The sequence below is a fragment of the Ictalurus furcatus genome, chromosome 26 (genome assembly GCF_023375685.1).
Source record: "Ictalurus furcatus strain D&B chromosome 26, Billie_1.0, whole genome shotgun sequence".
Lineage (NCBI taxonomy): Eukaryota > Metazoa > Chordata > Actinopteri > Siluriformes > Ictaluridae > Ictalurus > Ictalurus furcatus.
The window spans coordinates 13,340,122-13,359,379 of record NC_071280.1 but is presented as its reverse complement, the minus strand read 5'-3'; the positions used below and the strand labels follow the sequence as shown (position 1 = coordinate 13,359,379).

Sequence of the window (19,258 nt, the reverse complement as noted above, 5' to 3'; positions counted from 1 at the left end):
TGAATAACTATCCGAATAGCTGACACTGTTAATCTGATTAGTCTGGTGTATTATTCATGACGCTCGCTATATTTAATTAGTCTCCTTTAATGAGAGAGTGATGGATGCAGGAATGTAATATGAAATGTATGGGGAAAAGGTGTAAAGAAATGTTTATTATAATATATATATATATATATAAAAAAGTCACAGGTGTGTAAATACATAATACAAAGTCAAAATATATAGACAGACACTGTAAAAATATAGTTTTGAAAGAATGCTTATAAAAAAAAAGAAACAATTTAAAGAACAATTAATTTGTTCAGAACCACTTATTATTTGTATCACTTTGTAAGGCCACATCATATTTTGCTTAGTTTGTCTTGGCATTTTACTTTTCTAATTAAAAAAAAAATATTATGGTTTCTTCTATTTGCCACCATGTCTACTGCACAAGTCTGGGATCATGACCAATAGAATTATACGATTCGTCTATATCCATTTATAGTCTGGTGCTGTAACATTTTGTATCTTAACTAGTAAATGCAGTAAAGTATCTGCATTCATCAAACCATACAGAAGAAAACGTCATCCCAGATGATAAAGGACTGGTGCGTGTTTCACCGGTGTGGCTCTGAAATCACCGTACATGTTCTTAAGAGAACTGATGTTATGAAAGCTCATGTTAAATCTTCACATTGTCGTGTTATTACAATTATTACTCACTGATGCTCCAGGAAAGAGGTTCAAGGAATACAATTTACTACAGGAGGTGATTAGATGAGTCATGGATGATGTGTGTCTCAGATCAGTGTACACTGGGGTTTATGACGAGTCATGTGGAAAACATTTGATGATGTAGAAAATGTAAAAAAACATTTCAATAATCAAACATCCAAACATGATTAATTCTTGAATTTATTTACATCAAATGAACAATCTATTTTATGTAACAAATACTAAAAATGTAAAATTATTAAAGTGCAATGATCCAAAATGAAACTTAATGGAGGACAAAATATAGATTCATGTCCTGTGGCAGACATGTTCTGTGTGTACATCACATTTGTCAATGTTAAGAAATAAAATATTCTTTAACAAGTCATTGAGTGTAATATGAATATTCAGTTATAACTGTACCATAGCCTTAGTACTGTCATTCTGTAAGACTCCCTATGTGATGCGCCAGGCAGTGGACCGGACACCGAGTGATGTCACATGGTTGTATGTGGGTCTGAACTAAACCCCCTGACCAGAGGGGCTGATTCTTTCCTGCACTATGAGGTGTAGGAGGTGATTCTGTTCAGCAGAGAGGTGAGGCCTGCAGTGAGAGGAGAGAGAAGAAAGAGAAGCAAAAAGAAACAAAAACATATGCAACAAACGTATATAAATTTTTACAATTGGAAAAAAAGGGGAACAATCTTCACCCAACTCACCATAATTCTGTCTGCAGAGATTTGAGAGATTCAATGTCTTTTTCCTGACATGCCATCTACAAAACAAGCATAATGTTAAAGGATGGCCAGTCACAAATCTGAGAAATAGGAAGAGTGCTCTATGCATGGCTAGACACTACAGTAATAACACAGGGAATTGCAAATGCAAATTTGTATGTTGGGATTCTTTCAAAAGGAACATTTCATGATTACAAGTTATTGGTGGTAGTTACTAACAATGACCAGCTGGATAAAGCAGCTACACGTCGTTGTTTTTTTTCTTTCTTTTCTTTTACGTTTAAACCAAACATATTGATAATTCAGAAGAAAAAGGGCAGCAACTATGAACAAATAAGTGCATCATATCCACATATCACATAATCTGAATTTTCCACAAATTCAAATTTGTTAGGACCCAGACGGTAGGACATAAAAGTAAAATCATGAGCCTTGGTCTTTTATATTTCAAAACCCTAGCCGAGATGACGTTACAATAACTTACCACCACAGACTGCAGAAGGAGGAAGACATCTTCGGCAAGGAAGTTAACTGAAGAGGCAAAAACAAGGCTCAAGTTCAGCCACTGAAAAACCTCAGTAAATTCGAAACAAAAAGTAATATTATAATTGAAAAATTCTACCAACTTACAACAGTAAATCACTGAAATGTGATTAAAAGCTGAACCTCAGTCTTACCTTGACTGTGTGAGTCAAAAGACTCCCAAGCATACCTCTCTAGTGTCTGTGCGTGCTCAGGCAATAGCTTCTGTGGAGGAGGCTGAAACAGATACATGTGCATATATACTGTAGATATATATAGACCAAATGAACACAATCAACTCATAATTTTGGTTTTTAGGGTGACAAATACCATTACAATATTAACAATATGATTAAAATGCACAATACTTCTTTACTTCTGAACAAAATATACTGCAGAGGAGTGAAATGGCTGTATGATAGATAGCTGGAGGGATACCAAGATGTGACTCAAGAACTCATAATGGCTAAATTGACCAAGGCTAATAATCTGAACATGTTGATTACTCTCCCTCTTAGGTGACGACTTCTAAAAATTAACAGCCTGGGCCTACCTCAAGCAACATGAGCAGAAGTACTCTGGAGATTTCACACTTTGCCACTATATCCATAAAGGCACCTGAGGAAGTAAATAAAAACCGTTATTGTTGCAAAGCACCATGATACATAGGTGACCCCAACCATCACCGTGTCACGAAACCTACCCCACTCCTGCATGCTTCAACATTGTCCCCGTCCACACGTATTAATCCAGATATATTTTCACATCTATGCTCAATCACAAATTTTTAGACGACACCACATGCAAATGCGCTACAACTAAAGGCCAAATTTAGCCAAGTGCTGTGTTGATTCTGAGCATACACTGCACGATATAGCATATATTTTGCATTTTGTAGTGTTTATAGTTAGAAATCATGTGTGATGGCGTGACTGCCACATGTCATTTCACTACAATTTGACTACCATTCTGTTCCCATTAAAGAGGATATTTGTGATATTACCCCATCCTCATTCCTGTTCTGCTATACAGTAGTGTGAACAGCTCCCCCCTTAAGGACACCTTCATCATGCACTGGAGAAACAGCTGGTGAAATAATATCCATCTAACATGACTGAAGAACCAATTATGTTGAAAGTTCTCTGTGGGCTTACCGACAGGGGTATTTGTACCAGGAAGCTGCAGCCCTCTCTCCTGACACATGGCCTGCATTTCTGAAAGGACAGCCAGCGCACCATCATAATCACCTGTCAATCAAACATCACATGACTTTATTTGGCTGCTTCATAAAATTTAGAAAAGTGAAAAAAAAGTTGATAGTGCTAGCTTTCAGTGACTACGTTTACATGGACAGCAGTAATCTAATTATTGACCTTATTCTGAATAAGACAATACTGTGATTAAGGTGTTTACATGAGTTGCTTTTAGAATACTCCTTTCATGTTCCCGTTTTACATGTTATAGAACATAGATCGATTAATAGCACACGTCATTACGTCCTCGCCGTCCGACGTTCTCTCCAGAATTTCACGTATCAACATAAAGTTAGTCTTCGTTATGGTACCGTATACAGTTTTGGGTGTTTCATTTTTAATTTTACGAAAGCTTCAAGTGCGATTAATAATTTGTCATGCTGAACGTGCTAATAGACGACTGCTTGAAGCCGTGGGCAGCGTCCCAAACCACGTACTTACCGTGTATATAGTATACTACTATATACACATGTATTTAGCCTACTATATAATAGCCGTACTCTCTTATTTGCAGTCAAACGGATGAGCACTGCCGTGTGTGATCGTGTCCTGTCGCAAAATGCGGTGAAAACTTCCACACGAGGTTAACACTGTGATTAAGGTGCGTACATGTCTGTAATGCACTTTGATAACACGACTAAAACAGGAATACTCCACATGTCTTAATTCCATTTGTGTTTACTTTGAGTATGACTTTAATCGGATTAAGGTCATCAATAATCGCTATTTACATGCTAGTTTCTTAATCGGGTTAATATCGAAATATCGTTGTCCAATAAACGTACTGTATATTTTAAGGACTTCATGGCAAAGATGTTCTATGTTAATAGTGATATGTCTGATGTGTTTTGCTGAGGTCTTGCAGGACTCACGGCTCAGTATTTTGCAGGAAGCCATCTCTCCAAAAGACAACAAAGCCTCGATAGGCATCTGTGATTGAAGCTCTGCAGCTCTCTGAAAGTGGATGATAGCCTCTCCTGGCTTGTTCATCTCCTGTACACACATCACACACAAATGATGGACCTGCACATATCCTCTAGAGACAAACAGTCTAACACAGATGTCCAGATAACGATTCTTGCCTTGAGCGCTTTTCCAAGTTCAAGGGAAAGACTGGCAGCCATGACCGGCTGATTCATCTCAATATAAACCTGTAAAACAGTACGGAATTGCTTTATAAAAACACTGAAACCTCTTCTTTTCATCCCTGGTGGAGAAGCTCAGAAACTCCAGAGTATCTGTTTTAAGGCTCTGTTTGAAAATGAAACAAGAGAACAGAAACACAGAACATGCAGGGCTTTTTACCTTAATGGCGAAGCTGTAGCAGTTGAGTGCAGCCTGCAGATGCTCATCAAAGCCTGGGGCTTGCAGAGCTCGGGTCTCCTGCTCAGAGGCTAGAAAGAGTCGGGCGGCATCGGTCAGAGCCAGCGCCTCCCCTGGGGCATTGAAAAGAGTCTGCTCACACCTGGGGGGGGTAATTTTAATACAGCATGACAAGAGCAACAAGTACATAAGCAATCAAAAAAATTAAGCATGCTACTGAATGAGATGTAATTTAACAGTTAAACGCATTGTATTTCCTAGACTTAGGGACATAACACAAGTTACAGTATTGCGTGGGGCTGCATGATAATAGTTAGGATGATCATTAAGATTTTGCTCAATGTTCAACACACGTCACACGTTTATTACAAATCAGCATAACAAATTTGTGATGCTCAGGGTATTTTTTTAAAAAATGCAATAAAGCGTTCTACCTTCACTATTACGTAACCACAAATTATGCAATTAAACAAAATCCCAGGCATGTGTTACGATAAGCACAATGATTTTAAACAGAAAATAGGACAACTCAATTACCCCAATTTCTTGTGTAAATGCTGTTATGACCCAGTCTAATGTAAGGCCACAAAGCACAAGTAAAGGCAAGGGGTTATATGTAAGGTGGAGTGAAAGGAATATTAGGTGCCCTAAGAGTTGTCAGGAATGACACACACACACACACACACACACACACACACACACACACACACACACACACAGAGGAGTTAGCTCAAAAAGTGATATATTGAGATATAATATAAAATATATACATTTTGTGAGCTGCTGTACACCCAAGAAACCAGGGACAACTTCAGGGTGGATCAAGGCCAAAAAAGCAAACAAAAACCACTGTTTTAGGGAACTTACATATAAAAGAAAAACATAAAACAAAAGACAGTTCTCTTCGCTGAACTCCCTTACAAAAAACAAAGACCAAAACCCACACCTAACAGAAGTCATACTCATACTGCGCATCTTGCGTCGGTGCGTCCACCTGTCTGTCTGTCTCTCTGTGTGTGTGTGTGTGTGTGTGTGTGTGTGTGTGTGAATACTCACCGAGCCATGGCCAAATTACAGAAGGCTGCATACTGAAGGCAGTCCTGCTGTTTCAGCTCTTTAGCTAACTGACCTGGATACAGAAACGTTATTTCTTTATTAAATTAGATACAGTTTTAAAATAAGTTAGTCAGCACCTATTATTTCAGTAGCATATATTTGAAAAATTAATGGACTTAGCTGGTCAGCTTGTGTAACTCACCGAACTGCTCACTTGCTTCTGCGACATTAGGCTTCCTAAGAAAACGTCTTTGAGAAGAAGAAAAAAAGCTCCATAAATATAACGTTAATGACGACGCGACTTTAATTTAGCTAATTAGATAGCAGAATTCAAATACTATACCATTCATGCAGAGACAAAGAGAGGGAGAGAATATATATAATATATACAGCTGGAAAGTGTACATATTTAGCAAAATAGCTAGCTAGATTAGCTTTAGTAGCAACTGCCGATAACTTATTACTGGTTTTGCTGAACACTGGTGGTTATATGAGATTAGCTATAAGTTAAACTATTATGCAGCGCATAACGTGATCACACAAAGCCTTACTTCTTCAGCTTGTTTGACACTGCTCGATAACGAGTGAGAAAATCTCCCTCCGACGACATTGTTGGTACAAGTTATGATGCCTAAATCCTGTGTTCCTATTGGCTCCCGAGTCACGCTGATGCATTCTGATTGGTTAGAATCCCGCCTACCTCAGTGAACAGCATAGGAAATGTAACGACGCCACATTGGCCGCTGCTGATAACTAGTTTCTTACGTCAGCGCCGCCGCCATATTAGCAGAGGCGACTTTCACTCTTAAGCCAATGCGAGTCTGTGGAGAGATGCAGCTGTACCCTGAAAAACTTGCTGTAACTAGCTTAATGTTCAACTGAGTTTCACAAAATGTACATTGTTACCGGCGTTATACATTCCTGCATATGCAAATATACATGCACTGCTGATAATTTGTGTGAGCTGGACACTCATATATATTGCTGGAAAGTAGGCTATGTATGGTGGGACAGAGATGACATGTCTGTCTTAACTAAGTATATAGTTAGTTATAGAACATAAATATTTTGAATATGAACTTTTTTATTATTATTATTATTTTTTTTACATCATACAACCTCAAAAGCACTTGTGTCCAACCCACTTGTGTGGAAGATTCTACAACACCATCACTGTCACCTGACTTGAACCCCATAGAAAATCTCTGGTGGAATTTGAAGAAGCAGCACGCAAACCCAAGAACATTACTGAACTGGAGGTCATTGCTCATGAGGAATGGGTACCTCAGGAACGCTGCCAGAAGCTGGTGTCTGGCTATACATCTCGTATGCAGCAGGTCGTAACAGCAAAAGGGTGCTCTACTAACTACTAAAGATGCTTGCCATAAAGTGGTTGAATAATTTTGAAACTGGAGAAATCATTATAAGTTGAACTATTTCAATTGCTTTTGTTTGATTTGTTGATTACAAACAGCTGAAAGTCTGTACATTTTGACAATAAACCTGAGTTGCAGTGATGGTTGAATAATTTTGATTGCAACCGTATGAGCTTCCCTTTCTTGCTAGCAACACTGGCTTTGTAGTTGCAGTACAAATCTAATGAAAAAAACTGCAGGACACAAACTAGTCTTGGCTCACTCATTGGTAAAATTGTGTAAATATCATGTTTGGTTGAACTCTTTCAAAAAATACACACCCATCAGCCATAACATTAAAACCACTGACAGGTGAAGTGAATAACTTTGATTATCTCGCTACAATGGCACGTGTCAAGGGGTGGGATATATTAGGCAGCAAGTGAACAGTCAATTCTCCAAGTCTGATGTTATGGCTGATCGGTGTATCATCCATCCCAAAATTACCTAAAGATATACTTTTCATTCATTCATTCAAAATGGTGGCAAACAATTGTACACTTCAGCAAAATGTTTATGGTGTTTATAGAGTTTACACATTTTTTATTCACACCTTTTATATATAAACGGCAAAAAACAGCAGAGAATTATACACATCAGCTGAAAGTTTATCAAGCTTATACATCTTTTAAAGATATCTTCTGTATATACAAATAATATTCAATCACAGGTTTTCATAAACTGATTCAAATATCCCCTCCTCTACTGGTGAAGGCTTGGCCTGAAAAAGAAACAATGCAAATATTTCAGAACAACCAGAAGAACATTTCAAACCATCACAATATTGGGTGAATTTAGATATATTGGGCCCATTTTTTAATTTTCACATTCTCTTATTGTCTAGTTTTCTTGCATTAATTAAACAAAATACCCAACACATGATACACATTTGTAAAATTATTTGTATTAATGTATTTTGACTATCTACATTGTTAAGGAAGAACTGTTTATATAATTTTCTGAAGAAGCATGACTTATTCTTTTGTCAAAACTGACTATAAACCATTTTATTTTTTGGTCATTTGGGACATACTTTCATAGGTCTAGCCCTTTCATCCTTAATGACATCTTTAAAACGTTATTTAATTGTTTAATTGCATCAAAACAAGCAAATTGCAATAACATGACTTGAAAAAATCTTCTCCAAATTCACCATAAACATGTAATATTGTAAGAACAGAATAGACTAAGTAAAAGATGACTAAGATGTTGATGTAAGTTACATTCTGTGATTCATTTCTTACAGCAATTACAAAAAAACTTCAATATTTTCCAAATTTATAACCAATCATTTCTAAAATACAGTATGATTAATTAAAAATTACTTTTATAAAATGTGACTAAAAATAATAAGTGACATTTTATAATTTATTACTTGCAGTAGAAGCATAACAAAGGATTAAAAAAAACAACAACCCATAAACATCATAATTAGTCTCTAAAATTAACGCCTACACAAGTAAAACTCTGTGCATACTAAGTAGTGTATTCCCCAGTCTACATCTTATTTTTATTAAAATGTTCCATAAAAACACCATTTAATGCACATGAATCCATCAGTGCGCCAGTTAACCATAGTTAAGTGGTCCAACATTTAACTTTTTTAGATGCAGTTTTTTAACCTGAACCATGCGGTTGAAAATGATTACATTATAACTAACTTTATGTTTATTTTGTTAAAGAAGTACATCTTATGAAATGTGTAATACATTCGTCATGACGATTTTCTAACCTTATGAAAATGAATAGCCAAAGCTTATGTAATTTTTTTTCCACAAGATTTTGGGGTAAACTTCCTGTTTGTTTCTGGCCACACCCCCTTATATGATGTCACATGAATTAAGTCATGTTATTTTGGCACTTTCATGGCAAGAGATTAGTAACATAAAATTTGCCTTTATTTTATATATTATCAGTCCAGAAAATACAGTAAATGCTCCCAAGTTTAACTGTCCTGATTTACCTGAATTTAGCCCACCACTAAGGTATGCTAACTTATCATGACTTTAGATTTGATCCTACCTTTTTCACTGAGGTTTGGCTCTCTATGATTTCTCTCCTCTCCTCTTCAACATTCAGCACATCATAAACGGAGACAACCTTGTGTTCAAGATCCTGGGAGAATGAGTGAGAATGATGCACTTTATATTCCATCCATCAATCCATCCATTCATTGCAGTCACATTCACACACCACAGACAATTTGGAACTACCAATCAACCTACAACACATGTCTTTCGACTGGGGGAGGAAAACCCAAAGCACAGGGAGAGCATGCAAGCTCTCAGGGTTGGGGTGGGTTTCGAATCCCCAACCATGGAGATGTAAGGCAAACGTGCTAACCACTAAGCCACCGTGCCCCCCAACACCTTATATTTTACATGTGTAATGGAAGATTTTTTTATGTAGAACCCTACAGCTGAGTGCTTCCCTAGCAGAAAGGATTCCAAGTACAAACATTTTCTGAAGCTAAGAACTGTTAATTTTCCAATAAACCCACAAACATCCCCCTTTTCTAAAACTATAGAGCCAATATTTTAAAATTAAGACTGAGCAATTCTGTACATATATTTTTTGGTGTGTCAAGGCATTTTGAAGGGAAAACAGGCTGCTCAGCAAAATAAAAATTCAGATGCTGGGTCAGTGGTTCAGGAAATGTGAATTTCTGTTTCACAAAGCACAAAGGTAAAGGCAACTGAGAACAAGTCTGTTGCTTTGTGTGGTTTCATATATTCAGATGATGTGCTCCGAATCATGGCATTAATATGACACGCTGATCATGTTTTCTATTAAATCTGATTTCTTTTAAATAAAGTGTGATTTTGGGTTGGTAAGAATTAAGCAGCTGAGATAAAAAGCCAAAGATGATTATGAAAATCAGACAGAGGTAAAACAGGCTTACCATGTACACTGAATCAGACGTGGCTCCTTCTGTCGCAACTGTATTCCTCTTTCTTTTTTTGGCTTTCCCTTTATCTCCCTCTCCTTCAGACTGTGAATGATTCTAAAAGAAATATTGCATTCAAGCACTTTAGAAGTATGACATTGATTCAGGGAGATGTAATAAAGTATATACAGTATATACAGTAGCCTATGTGATATGGTTGCGTAGCATAACTTGCAATCATAAACTAAGGTTAATGTAGTAATGAGAATGCGATTGGGCCATTGCTACAGTACTTCTTTTAAGTGACTACCGAGAACATCTCAGAAGCACACTGATCAGCCATAACATTAAAACCACTGACAGGTGAACTGACATTAATTATCTCGTTACAATGGCAACAGTCAGTTCTCAAAGTTGATGTGTTGGAAGCAGGAAAAATTGGAAAGCATAAGGATCTGAGCGACTTTGATAAACGCCAAATTGTAATGGCTAGATGACTGGGTCAGAACATCTCCAAAATGGCTGGTCTTGGTCATGGGCACCCAAGGCTCAATGATGCAAGTGGGGAGCGAAGGCTATCCTGTCTGGTCCGATCCCACAAAAGAGCTACTGTAGCACAAATTGCTGAAAAAGTTCATGCTGGCTATGATAAAAAGGTGTCAGAACACAGTTTATCGCAGCTTGCTGTGCATGGGGCTGCATAGCTGCAGACTGGACAGAGTGTCCATGCCTGTCCACCGCCGAAAGCATCTACAATGGACACGTGAGTATTAAAACTAGACCATGGAGCAATGGAGGAAGGTTACATCATGTGGACAGCCGGGTGTGTGAGTTTACCTTGGGAAGAGGTGGCACCAGGATGCACTATGGGAAGAAGGTAAGCTGGCGGAGGAAGTGTGATGCTCTGGGGAATGTTCTGTTAGACAAACCTTGGGTCCTGTCATTCATGTGGATGCTACTTTGACATGTACCACCTACATAAACATTTTTGCAGACTAAGTATATCCCTTCATGGCAACGGTATTCCCTAATGGCAGAGACCTCTTTCATCAGGATAATGCACCCTGCCATACCGCAAAAATTGTTCAGGAACGATTTGAGGAACATGACAGAGAGTTCAAGGTGTTGACTTGGCCTCCAAATTCTCAAGATCTCAATCCAATCAAGCATCTATGGGATGTGCTGGACAAACAAGTCTGATCCATTGAGGTAACAACTTGCAACTTCCAGGACTTACAGGACTAACATCTTGGTGCCAGATACCACAGCACACTTTCAGAGGTCTTGTTGAGTCCATGCCTTGACGAGTCAGCGCTGTTTTGGCAGCACAAGGGGGACCTACACAGTATTAGGCAGGTGGTGAAATTTTCTGTAAGGAGATGTTCATTTATGGAAGGATTCTCTAGTGTCATAGTTTGTAACAGTCAGAGGTAAAGCTGTTCCTTTAAGTTTTTTGCTACAGGAATGATGAAGGACAGAGGAAGTAATGTTTTGTGGTTTTTCTGTAACAAGCTGCATTTTTTTTTATCTCATTAACTTGGGAAGATTACAGATGTGATAACAGGAATTAACTTGATTCTCCACAACATTAAACATAACTATAAATCGAGAAAATGTATGGCATGTCATTCATTAATCAACAAACTGTTATTTGTTGGCAAATTATTGTGGTGAAATAAAGGGAATAAAACATGCTGGTATATGACAAATATCAACTTCAGAGTGGTAACAGTAACTTTGTAGCTTTGTATCGTGCTACATCACACCATATTGTTGTTGATTATTTTTTTTATAGAGCATGTCCCAAAGTGTTTTAATAATCAGTGGCGTCCAAACGACTAGGGAAAATTGAAATCACTAAAGATTTGTTTGTGAGAACCATAATATTATTTCAACAAAAATGTAATTAAAAAGTATTTTTTTAAAAGCATTATATAACTTTTTGTGTTACTTTAAAGTGGAGTAACATGGTCAGTAGTTTCTGTCTTTCAATATCACCTTGTACAACTTGAAGATACAAACTGATCCAGCGACACTGAAAAGCAGCAGAACAATGAGGACAACCAGCAAAGGGATGACAGAAGTCTCCATATCTGGCAGATAACCTTCCTCTGAGAAAGAGAGTAAAACAGACAGAAAGACAGACAGAAACAGATAGACATGGAAGATAGGTGGTTATCGGGATGTTGTGAGACTGGCCCTTCGAAGTAGTTCCACTTCAGAAACTTTCATGTTGCTCAACAGGCAGGGGAAATGAGTCAGCTCATTCACTTTCTGTTCTTTTTTTGTCTTCTAAGGGTTTTTGTCTTCTAAGCATAATTTTATTAGGCCTATTATCTATCTGTCACCTTATTTAATGTAAAATGTGTCCATTAAAATCTCATGGAGAACTGATTTGAATCTTAAACATAATTATTCCTTCAAAAAACCAAAGTAATGAATAAAGCAGTTAAACCCAACCTCCATGATTGATTTGATATATTTTGCACCATTTACTCACATCCTTGCTCATAGAATACAAGAGTCGAAAACAACTTATGACCCCTTAATAGCAATTCTGTGTGAAATTTTACATAATGCTTTATGACTGAAACCAACACTGGTAGCATTACCAATATGGAAATGAAGTCAGCTGTTGTCTGAGTTGCACAACCACTCCTGCTTACTCACCTCGTACAAGGACAACCCAATACAGCTTCTTATCCATGTACTGGAAGTAGTATTCTCCGGAGGATGAACTGTTATGCATGGTGATATTTGCTGTCAAGGGCATTGTTTTTGGAGTAGAAGAAGATGGAATGGATTGTTCCCATACTTTATGTCTGTTTTGGTAACACCTAATTGTGCTCCTGGTGCTGTTAGCTGGGATGGTGACTTTAAGCTGGTGGATGACTGATCGTCCTGCCAGCGCCACACAGGTTCGGTTCTCGAGAGAAAATTCGGCTGAAAGAGAGAGAACACAAAGAGATCCACGGGGTGATTGAAAGAAGCTCCAGCTCCACTGGTTTAACAACAATTTTTTTGTTTTCCCACAAAATGATTGAGATAAGAAGGATAATCCTAGATCTCATCCTAGATTAACGCAGAGATGTATTAACAATGCTTTTTTCCACCCTCATTTCTATTTAATTTCTAAATCATCTCAGCAAATGGTCATTCATCTCAACTACCACAACACCACAAGCACATGGTTGCCAACTCTCACGCATTTGGTCTGAGACACCCATTTTCAGGCTCTGTCTCATGCTCTCATGCTGCCCAAATAAGTCTCACACCGAAATTAAATATCAAGCCAACGTAAAAATACAACATAGTCACAAATCTGCTCATATGATCTTCTTTCTGTCAGTGTCGAGAAGGTGTGGGGTTTAATGAAGCCCTGCAACTTCTTGATTGGACCAGTCACATTTCCTCCCACGCCTGAGAGTTGCCAAGTCCGCTTATAATACGTGACTTTGGGATTCTTTTTTTCTGAAGTTGCTTGAACAAAAATCACGGGTTGCGGTTTTCTAGGCTCGTTTTAAAAATATGTTGCTTGTTAGGAAAATCTGACAAGCGACTTCAATTTTTTTTTTTTTTTTTTTTTTACATTTATGGTTGCTATTTTCCCCAATGCACTGACACTGTCTACTCACAGCCTCACAATAATATCAGTGCTGTAGACTATTTTGCCCTCCCATAGTTATTACACGTTATAACAAAAAACAAACAAATAAACATAACATACTCATATACTAATAGTCATTATGGTTCTAATGTAATTTCCTTTTCCATCTCTCCAATCATATTCTGCTCGTAGGTGAACATAGATGAGTGGATAGTGCCTGTCCTCCCTATAAGCCTGTGGTTTTCAATCTTGGTCCTGCATATTTTGTATGTCTCCTTTATTTAATTACACCTAATTCAGATCACCAGCTCATTAGGAGAGAGATTCATGAACTGAGCTGAGTGTGTCAGATATGAGAGACATACAAAATGTGCAGTGCTGTGGGTCCCCAGGACAAGACTGAACACCACTGCTATAAGCTTTGTTGCTGTTTGATGATTTTTTTTATTAAATAAATAGTTTTGTTTGGACATTCTCGCTGTGGCTGCTGGGACTACGGTTGCTGCTCTGGCCTTAGGACTGCAATTACCACATACAATTTTGCACTCAAGTCTCCTTTCGTGAACAGTGGACTATTTCAACAAACAGACTTCATATAAAAACCATAATGAACTTTCTTTTACTTTCACACTATCCGTTGTTACCCAGGTGAGGATGGGTTCCCTTCTTTGTCTGGTTCTTCTCAAGATTCTTCCTCATATCATCTTAGGGAGTTTTTCCTTTTCCACCATCGCCACCGGCTTGAGCAACAGGGATAAACTCACACACTTAAAATCTGTATCCTTTGTTTATATGTTTCTGTAAAGCATGTCCATTGTTAAAAGCACTATTCAAATAAAAATTAATTGAATCGGATTGAATTTTCGCTTTTCAAACTGCGAGTGGTTTCTGTTTAATATGTTGCAGCCTCATTTATTGAGTCTGTTTACATTTAGGCTGTAATAGGTATACTATACTATACTAATATTGGGCTTGTTTTGGGCTTGTTTTTGAATCTGCAGTTGCTTATTTGTCTCGCAAGAGTTGGCAACACTGGATGAAACATTGTTGCGAAACATTGTCTGTGCACACGTCATGTGATTGACATGTCTAAAATAGGCTATTATCTATTCGTTTTTTACCGAAAATGTAGCCTGCGCCAGCCAGTTTTATTGTGATTTGAAAAACAGTTGTGATCATTACGATTGCAGATGAGTATTCTAAAGTATTTTAAGAAGTGACAGTAAAGACATTGGAGAAGACAAGGACGATGTTTTTAAAGTCCATGTGAAGTGCCTTAAAACGCGCAGCCTTATTTGATGTGTTGACAATGGCTGTTTCTCAACGTGCATTCTTGTGCAATCTTTCGTCCTTGTTCTATGTCATTATCCACTGCAAAAGTTAAATTCCAATACTCAAGAACGCAAGTACCTCGACGTATGAAATTACCCAGATTTGTCTTGATATCGAGGATGCATCAGATGCAGACCTGAGTGCAAGGAACCCTTGAAGTACCAGAAGTCATTGCAGCAAAATAATAGCAGAGGGCAGAAACCTGACCCATACCTATAGTTTTAACATCTTTTTAACAGCAATAATCTAAATAAATCAAACTATGCATCTAAAAAGAATGATTTCGATATATGATTTAGATTGAAATATATATGAGGTTGTTGGACAGTCCAACATATCCCTCAGAAGTATTTAGAATAGTGAATTTCAAATTGTTTGGAGATGGCCTTATAACCCTTCCCAGATGAGCAACAACAATTGCTTCTATGTGGTCATGGCTGATGTCCTTTCTTCTCTGCATGATGTAGACGAACACCTGAATGCTCCAGAGCACTAAAGTGCCAAAAGTTCTGCTTTTATTATAGGTAGTCACACAATCTTGATGATTAAGTAATCTTGTGAATTTCATTAGTAACATCTGGTTGCTAATTTGTCTCTTAATGACTGTGGGAGTAGGAAGGGTGTACTTATATTTTCGCACGTGGTTTCTGAATGTTGATTGACTTTTTTGGAAAAATGAAAACATATTGAAATCTGTTACAATTTTTTGTTGTCACCTGAAGTTATTTGTTTATTTATGGAAGTTGGTGAGGACTACCCTATTGTTATTTAGGCAAACAAAAACAGAATTTAAGGAGGGCGTACTTTTTTTTTTCTCATGACTGTATATATATTGATAACAAAATACAGATTTTTTTCTTTCTTTTGTATTATAATTGTTTATTTACTCTTGCTTTTATAATGTAAGCATTTGTTTTTAACTTTCATTTACATAATAGCACATTTTGGCTTATAGAATACGCCATATACAACAGGAAAAAAACAATTACAGCACAAATTTCCTAGAAACAAACAAACAAAAAATATTCATTGTTGATAATAGCTTCTTATTGATCATAAGCTTTCCACATCTTCTGTGATGTTAAGTAAATATATGTGGCAGCCTGGGAAAACCCTTCAAACGTAACATTCTGACATCTATTATATATATATTACATATCTATTATACGATTTTTTAAAACCCAGTCTCATCACTTGAGGTAAATGTCAGTCAAGCCATGTGATAACCCGAGCCTCATCATCACTCTTGGTTTGTCTAACCATTGTCTGCTCTTACATCTTTGTTGAAATAATTGCTGATTACAGTAATTCTGTGACCTTTTTTTCTGTTCTCCTTTTGATTATATTTCAAACATTACAACATTATCTGCTGCTGTATCTAAAGCAGAAGTGATGGTGTGTATGAATTGTGGATAATTTGAGAGCCGTTGTTTATATTGTCTAAAAATGGAATCCATTAAGTATATGCTAGGAAGTAAAAAGCACGTCTAGATCATTTTACTGAAATATGCTGTAGTTGTGTTTTAAAATGCACTTATGAGGTCTCAAAACCCATTTTTGGTAAAAACCTGAATTTTCATCATTTGGGCTGTTTGACTGAAATCAGCCACAGTGACATCCGAGGGTTTTTTTTTTTTTGCAGACCTCCACACAAAGAGGAAACTCTTAACTGACTGACTATGAATATGTGACTGCATGAGGATGGTGAAATGCTGTGTTGTCCCATGCACATATCAATGTGTTTCTTAATTGTTTCTTTCCAGGCTCAAGCCTGCTATAGAGTGAAACTACATAAGCTGATTCAGGATTTATTGCATGATATTTCTGTACACACTGTGCTGATGGTGTCTGTCTGACTCACAATGTTCACTGGTGCCCTTTTTAGGGTTTGGATTTAGGTAATATAATATTTGTTACTTAGCTAACATCAATTAATTTGACATCCAAACCTTAATCCATTTGGTTTGGAATTTGAAATGTAAACAGTTTGGAACAAAGTATGAAAACATTTGCAAATTTAGCTGTGGAGATACATGGTTTTTCTGGTGGTAGAAAAGGAGTTAATAATGTACAGTATATCTGGAAGCATTTTGCAGATTACCTCAGCAAAATACATTCTATCTCCATCCATCCATCCATCCATCCATCCATTTTCTGTACCGCTAATCCTACACAGGGTCGCAGGGGAGCCTATCCCAGGGAAATCAGGGCAAAAGGGGACCCCCTGGACAGGGTGCCAACCCATCGCAGGGCACAACCGCACACACATTCACACTACGGACAATTTGGAAATGCCTACAACACATGTCTTTGGACAGTGGGAGGAAACTGGAGTACCTGTATGGAACCCCCTTATCACATGGACAACATGCAAACTCCGCACATACAGGGCCGAGGCGGGATTCGAATACCCAACCCCGGAGGTGTGATGCAAACAATAATAATAATAAAAAAAATACAGTGCTGTTGTGCTTATTGTGTGAAGAGTTTTGAAAAAGTGAACTTGTTAAGGACTAATGTTTTTAGGAATTTTTAAAAACTGTAATACTGAAATACTAAACTGTAATACTAAAGTATTACATGGGGTTGGTGATTAGGGCAAAAGTATCATTATCATATCAAGATAATTGCACAGTACAAGATATTTGTCAGCCAAATAGTAATGCTACACCTTAAAAAAGCCTTTGAAAAACTCAAGTTGTCTATGATTATTTTATGTAAATTCTAAAAAGATTGAGAAACAGAAAAATGGATGAAAATAATTATTCTGTACAATATATATATATATTTAACCAATCAGCTACTATGAATAGCAATGATGTCAGTCAGTCAATGATGTCAGTCACTATATTTTTATCATTATATTGCCCAGCATTCTCAAAAAATCAAATGACATGTGCCACTTATAGGATAACAGAAAAAATATACATACCTTCACTCTTATAACAGAAACACAACAGAATAATCCAAAACACTCCGACTTGTGGTGTGAACATCTTGTTGTCCAAATTGCAAGACTAAGTTACTGTTCCCAATTACTATATAATTGTACTGTGCACGAAATATTTTAAATGCCTAATCACAGGCTGCTTGTCAAGCAATCTGGTTTTAGTCAAACATTCTGATCTGTGTAATGTCAGAAGGATGTGGCTATAACTTTTACAGGAAGTTGTGTCATAACACTTAAAATCTTGAACTTTCAGTTAGATTAACTCAGTGCAGAATCTCCCACATGTCCTCACACTGACCCTATTAGACTTATACCTAAATACCCTAAATACCTAAATACCCACCTACAGCAAAATATTTACATTACATATACATTTACATTGTTTACAAATATTCAGCAATAGGACATTCATTTCAAACGACATACGAGTGGACTTTTCTCTTTCAGCCTCTGTGTCACGAGATTAAATTCTCTTAATCTGTCAGAGTCTCTCTGAAATAAGTTCCTCTTTTTTTCATCATCACCATAGCCGTGCTTCCTTTGTTTGCTTTTATAGTAAAACAGGACCACATGAATGATTTGGGCATATTAATACTTTAAACTATGGAGTTTAATGTAAATATGCAGATGCTTGGTAACAAAATAAGCTTCCTGCTTATGTCTTATAAACCCTCAACATATATCCTTTCAATGGTTACATTTTTCAAACAAGGGGGGCATGGTGGTTAGTGGTTAACATGCTTGCCTCACACCTCAGGGGTTGAGGGTGTGAATCCTGCCTCCTCTCTGTATGTGTGGAGTTTCCATGTTCTCCCCGTGCTTTGGGGCTTTTCTCCAGGTTTTCTGCCCCAGTCTCTGTGTAGGAAAAGCGATATAGAAAATGGATGGATGGATAGATTTTTTTCAAACAGGTCAGGCGTAAGAGGTAAAACAATGTAAACAAATATGCTGTTCTGAATTCAACCACTAGGTGGCACCAGTACATTAACTCAAACATGTTTAATCATACAAGAGTTCAAAGAACCCGTAATCAAACCCAGCAAGGGACAAAGATAAAATATAAAGGTAGCACAAAAAGATCTAGCCTATATTAGTACGATATGCTGTAAGTGATTTGATTTATATTTTCCTATAACAGCATGTCCCAAAGAGTTTTATTCCTCTTATAATACATAATTTGCTCGTGATTACAATTTTATAGCTGAATGTTGTGGAACATCTGCAGAACAAGTTAGTTCCTGTTATCACTTATGTTATATAAGCTATATAACAGTTATGAGCTCATTCTCTCACCACTCTCTTTTTTTTTCTTTCTCATGAAGTAAAAAGGATTGCAGCTTGCCAGGTTAAAGAGAAAAGTTAAGATCGGGTTAATGTGTCTTCTGTCCCGAAGACTTTCCAGTGGCAGAAAACTTCATTTTACAGCATTACCACTGACAGTTAAAACTGGTGACATTTCCTTTCAAAAATGCTAAAT

The 19,258-nt window shown here is 37.1% G+C and overlaps 2 protein-coding genes across 3 annotated transcripts; both read right to left on the bottom strand.

Moving 5' to 3' along the window:
* Positions 1 to 882: 882 nt before the first annotated feature.
* f8a (coagulation factor VIII associated) lies at positions 883 to 6,321 on the bottom strand. Of its 2 annotated transcripts, XM_053615710.1 has the most exons (12): positions 6,142 to 6,321; positions 5,793 to 5,839; positions 5,591 to 5,663; positions 4,517 to 4,676; positions 4,294 to 4,362; positions 4,084 to 4,204; positions 3,113 to 3,205; positions 2,512 to 2,576; positions 2,114 to 2,195; positions 1,921 to 1,967; positions 1,419 to 1,474; positions 883 to 1,303 (listed from the first exon to the last, which is right to left on the bottom strand). In XM_053615710.1, the coding sequence occupies exons 1-12, from the start codon at positions 6,198 to 6,200 to the stop codon at positions 1,222 to 1,224; spliced, it is 954 nt and encodes a 317-aa protein (XP_053471685.1). In that variant the 5' UTR covers positions 6,201 to 6,321; the 3' UTR covers positions 883 to 1,221. The 2 variants fall into 2 exon arrangements, with proteins under 2 accessions (XP_053471685.1, XP_053471686.1); XM_053615711.1 differs by lacking the exons at positions 5,591 to 5,663; positions 5,793 to 5,839; positions 6,142 to 6,321 and adding an exon at positions 5,305 to 5,569.
* A 759-nt stretch (positions 6,322 to 7,080) lies between these two features.
* On the bottom strand, positions 7,081 to 18,156 carry si:ch211-243a20.4 (uncharacterized). Its single transcript, XM_053615712.1, has 6 exons — positions 17,764 to 18,156; positions 12,563 to 12,835; positions 11,891 to 12,003; positions 9,908 to 10,009; positions 9,028 to 9,120; positions 7,081 to 7,726 (listed from the first exon to the last, which is right to left on the bottom strand). Exons 1-6 carry the CDS (start codon positions 17,825 to 17,827, stop codon positions 7,670 to 7,672), a joined length of 702 nt encoding a protein of 233 aa, XP_053471687.1. The 5' UTR covers positions 17,828 to 18,156; the 3' UTR covers positions 7,081 to 7,669.
* Between the last annotated feature and the right edge of the window lie 1,102 nt (positions 18,157 to 19,258).

Coding starts and splice junctions, on each gene's coding strand:
- f8a (XM_053615710.1), bottom strand. CDS start 6,200: ATGTCGTCGGAGGGAGATTTTCTCACTCGTTATCGAGCAGTGTCAAAC. Junction 2,577..3,112: donor TGGTACAAATACCCCTGTCG/GTAAGCCCACAG, acceptor TTACTTCCTCAG/GTGCCTTTATGGATATAGTG. Junction 1,304..1,418: donor TCTCTGCAGACAGAATTATG/GTGAGTTGGGTG, acceptor CTCTCACTGCAG/GCCTCACCTCTCTGCTGAAC.
- si:ch211-243a20.4 (XM_053615712.1), bottom strand. CDS start 17,827: ATGTTCACACCACAAGTCGGAGTGTTTTGGATTATTCTGTTGTGTTTC. Junction 12,836..17,763: donor TTTCTGTTATAAGAGTGAAG/GTATGTATATTT, acceptor TCTCTCTTTCAG/CCGAATTTTCTCTCGAGAAC. Junction 10,010..11,890: donor GTATCTTCAAGTTGTACAAG/GTGATATTGAAA, acceptor TATTTCTTTTAG/AATCATTCACAGTCTGAAGG.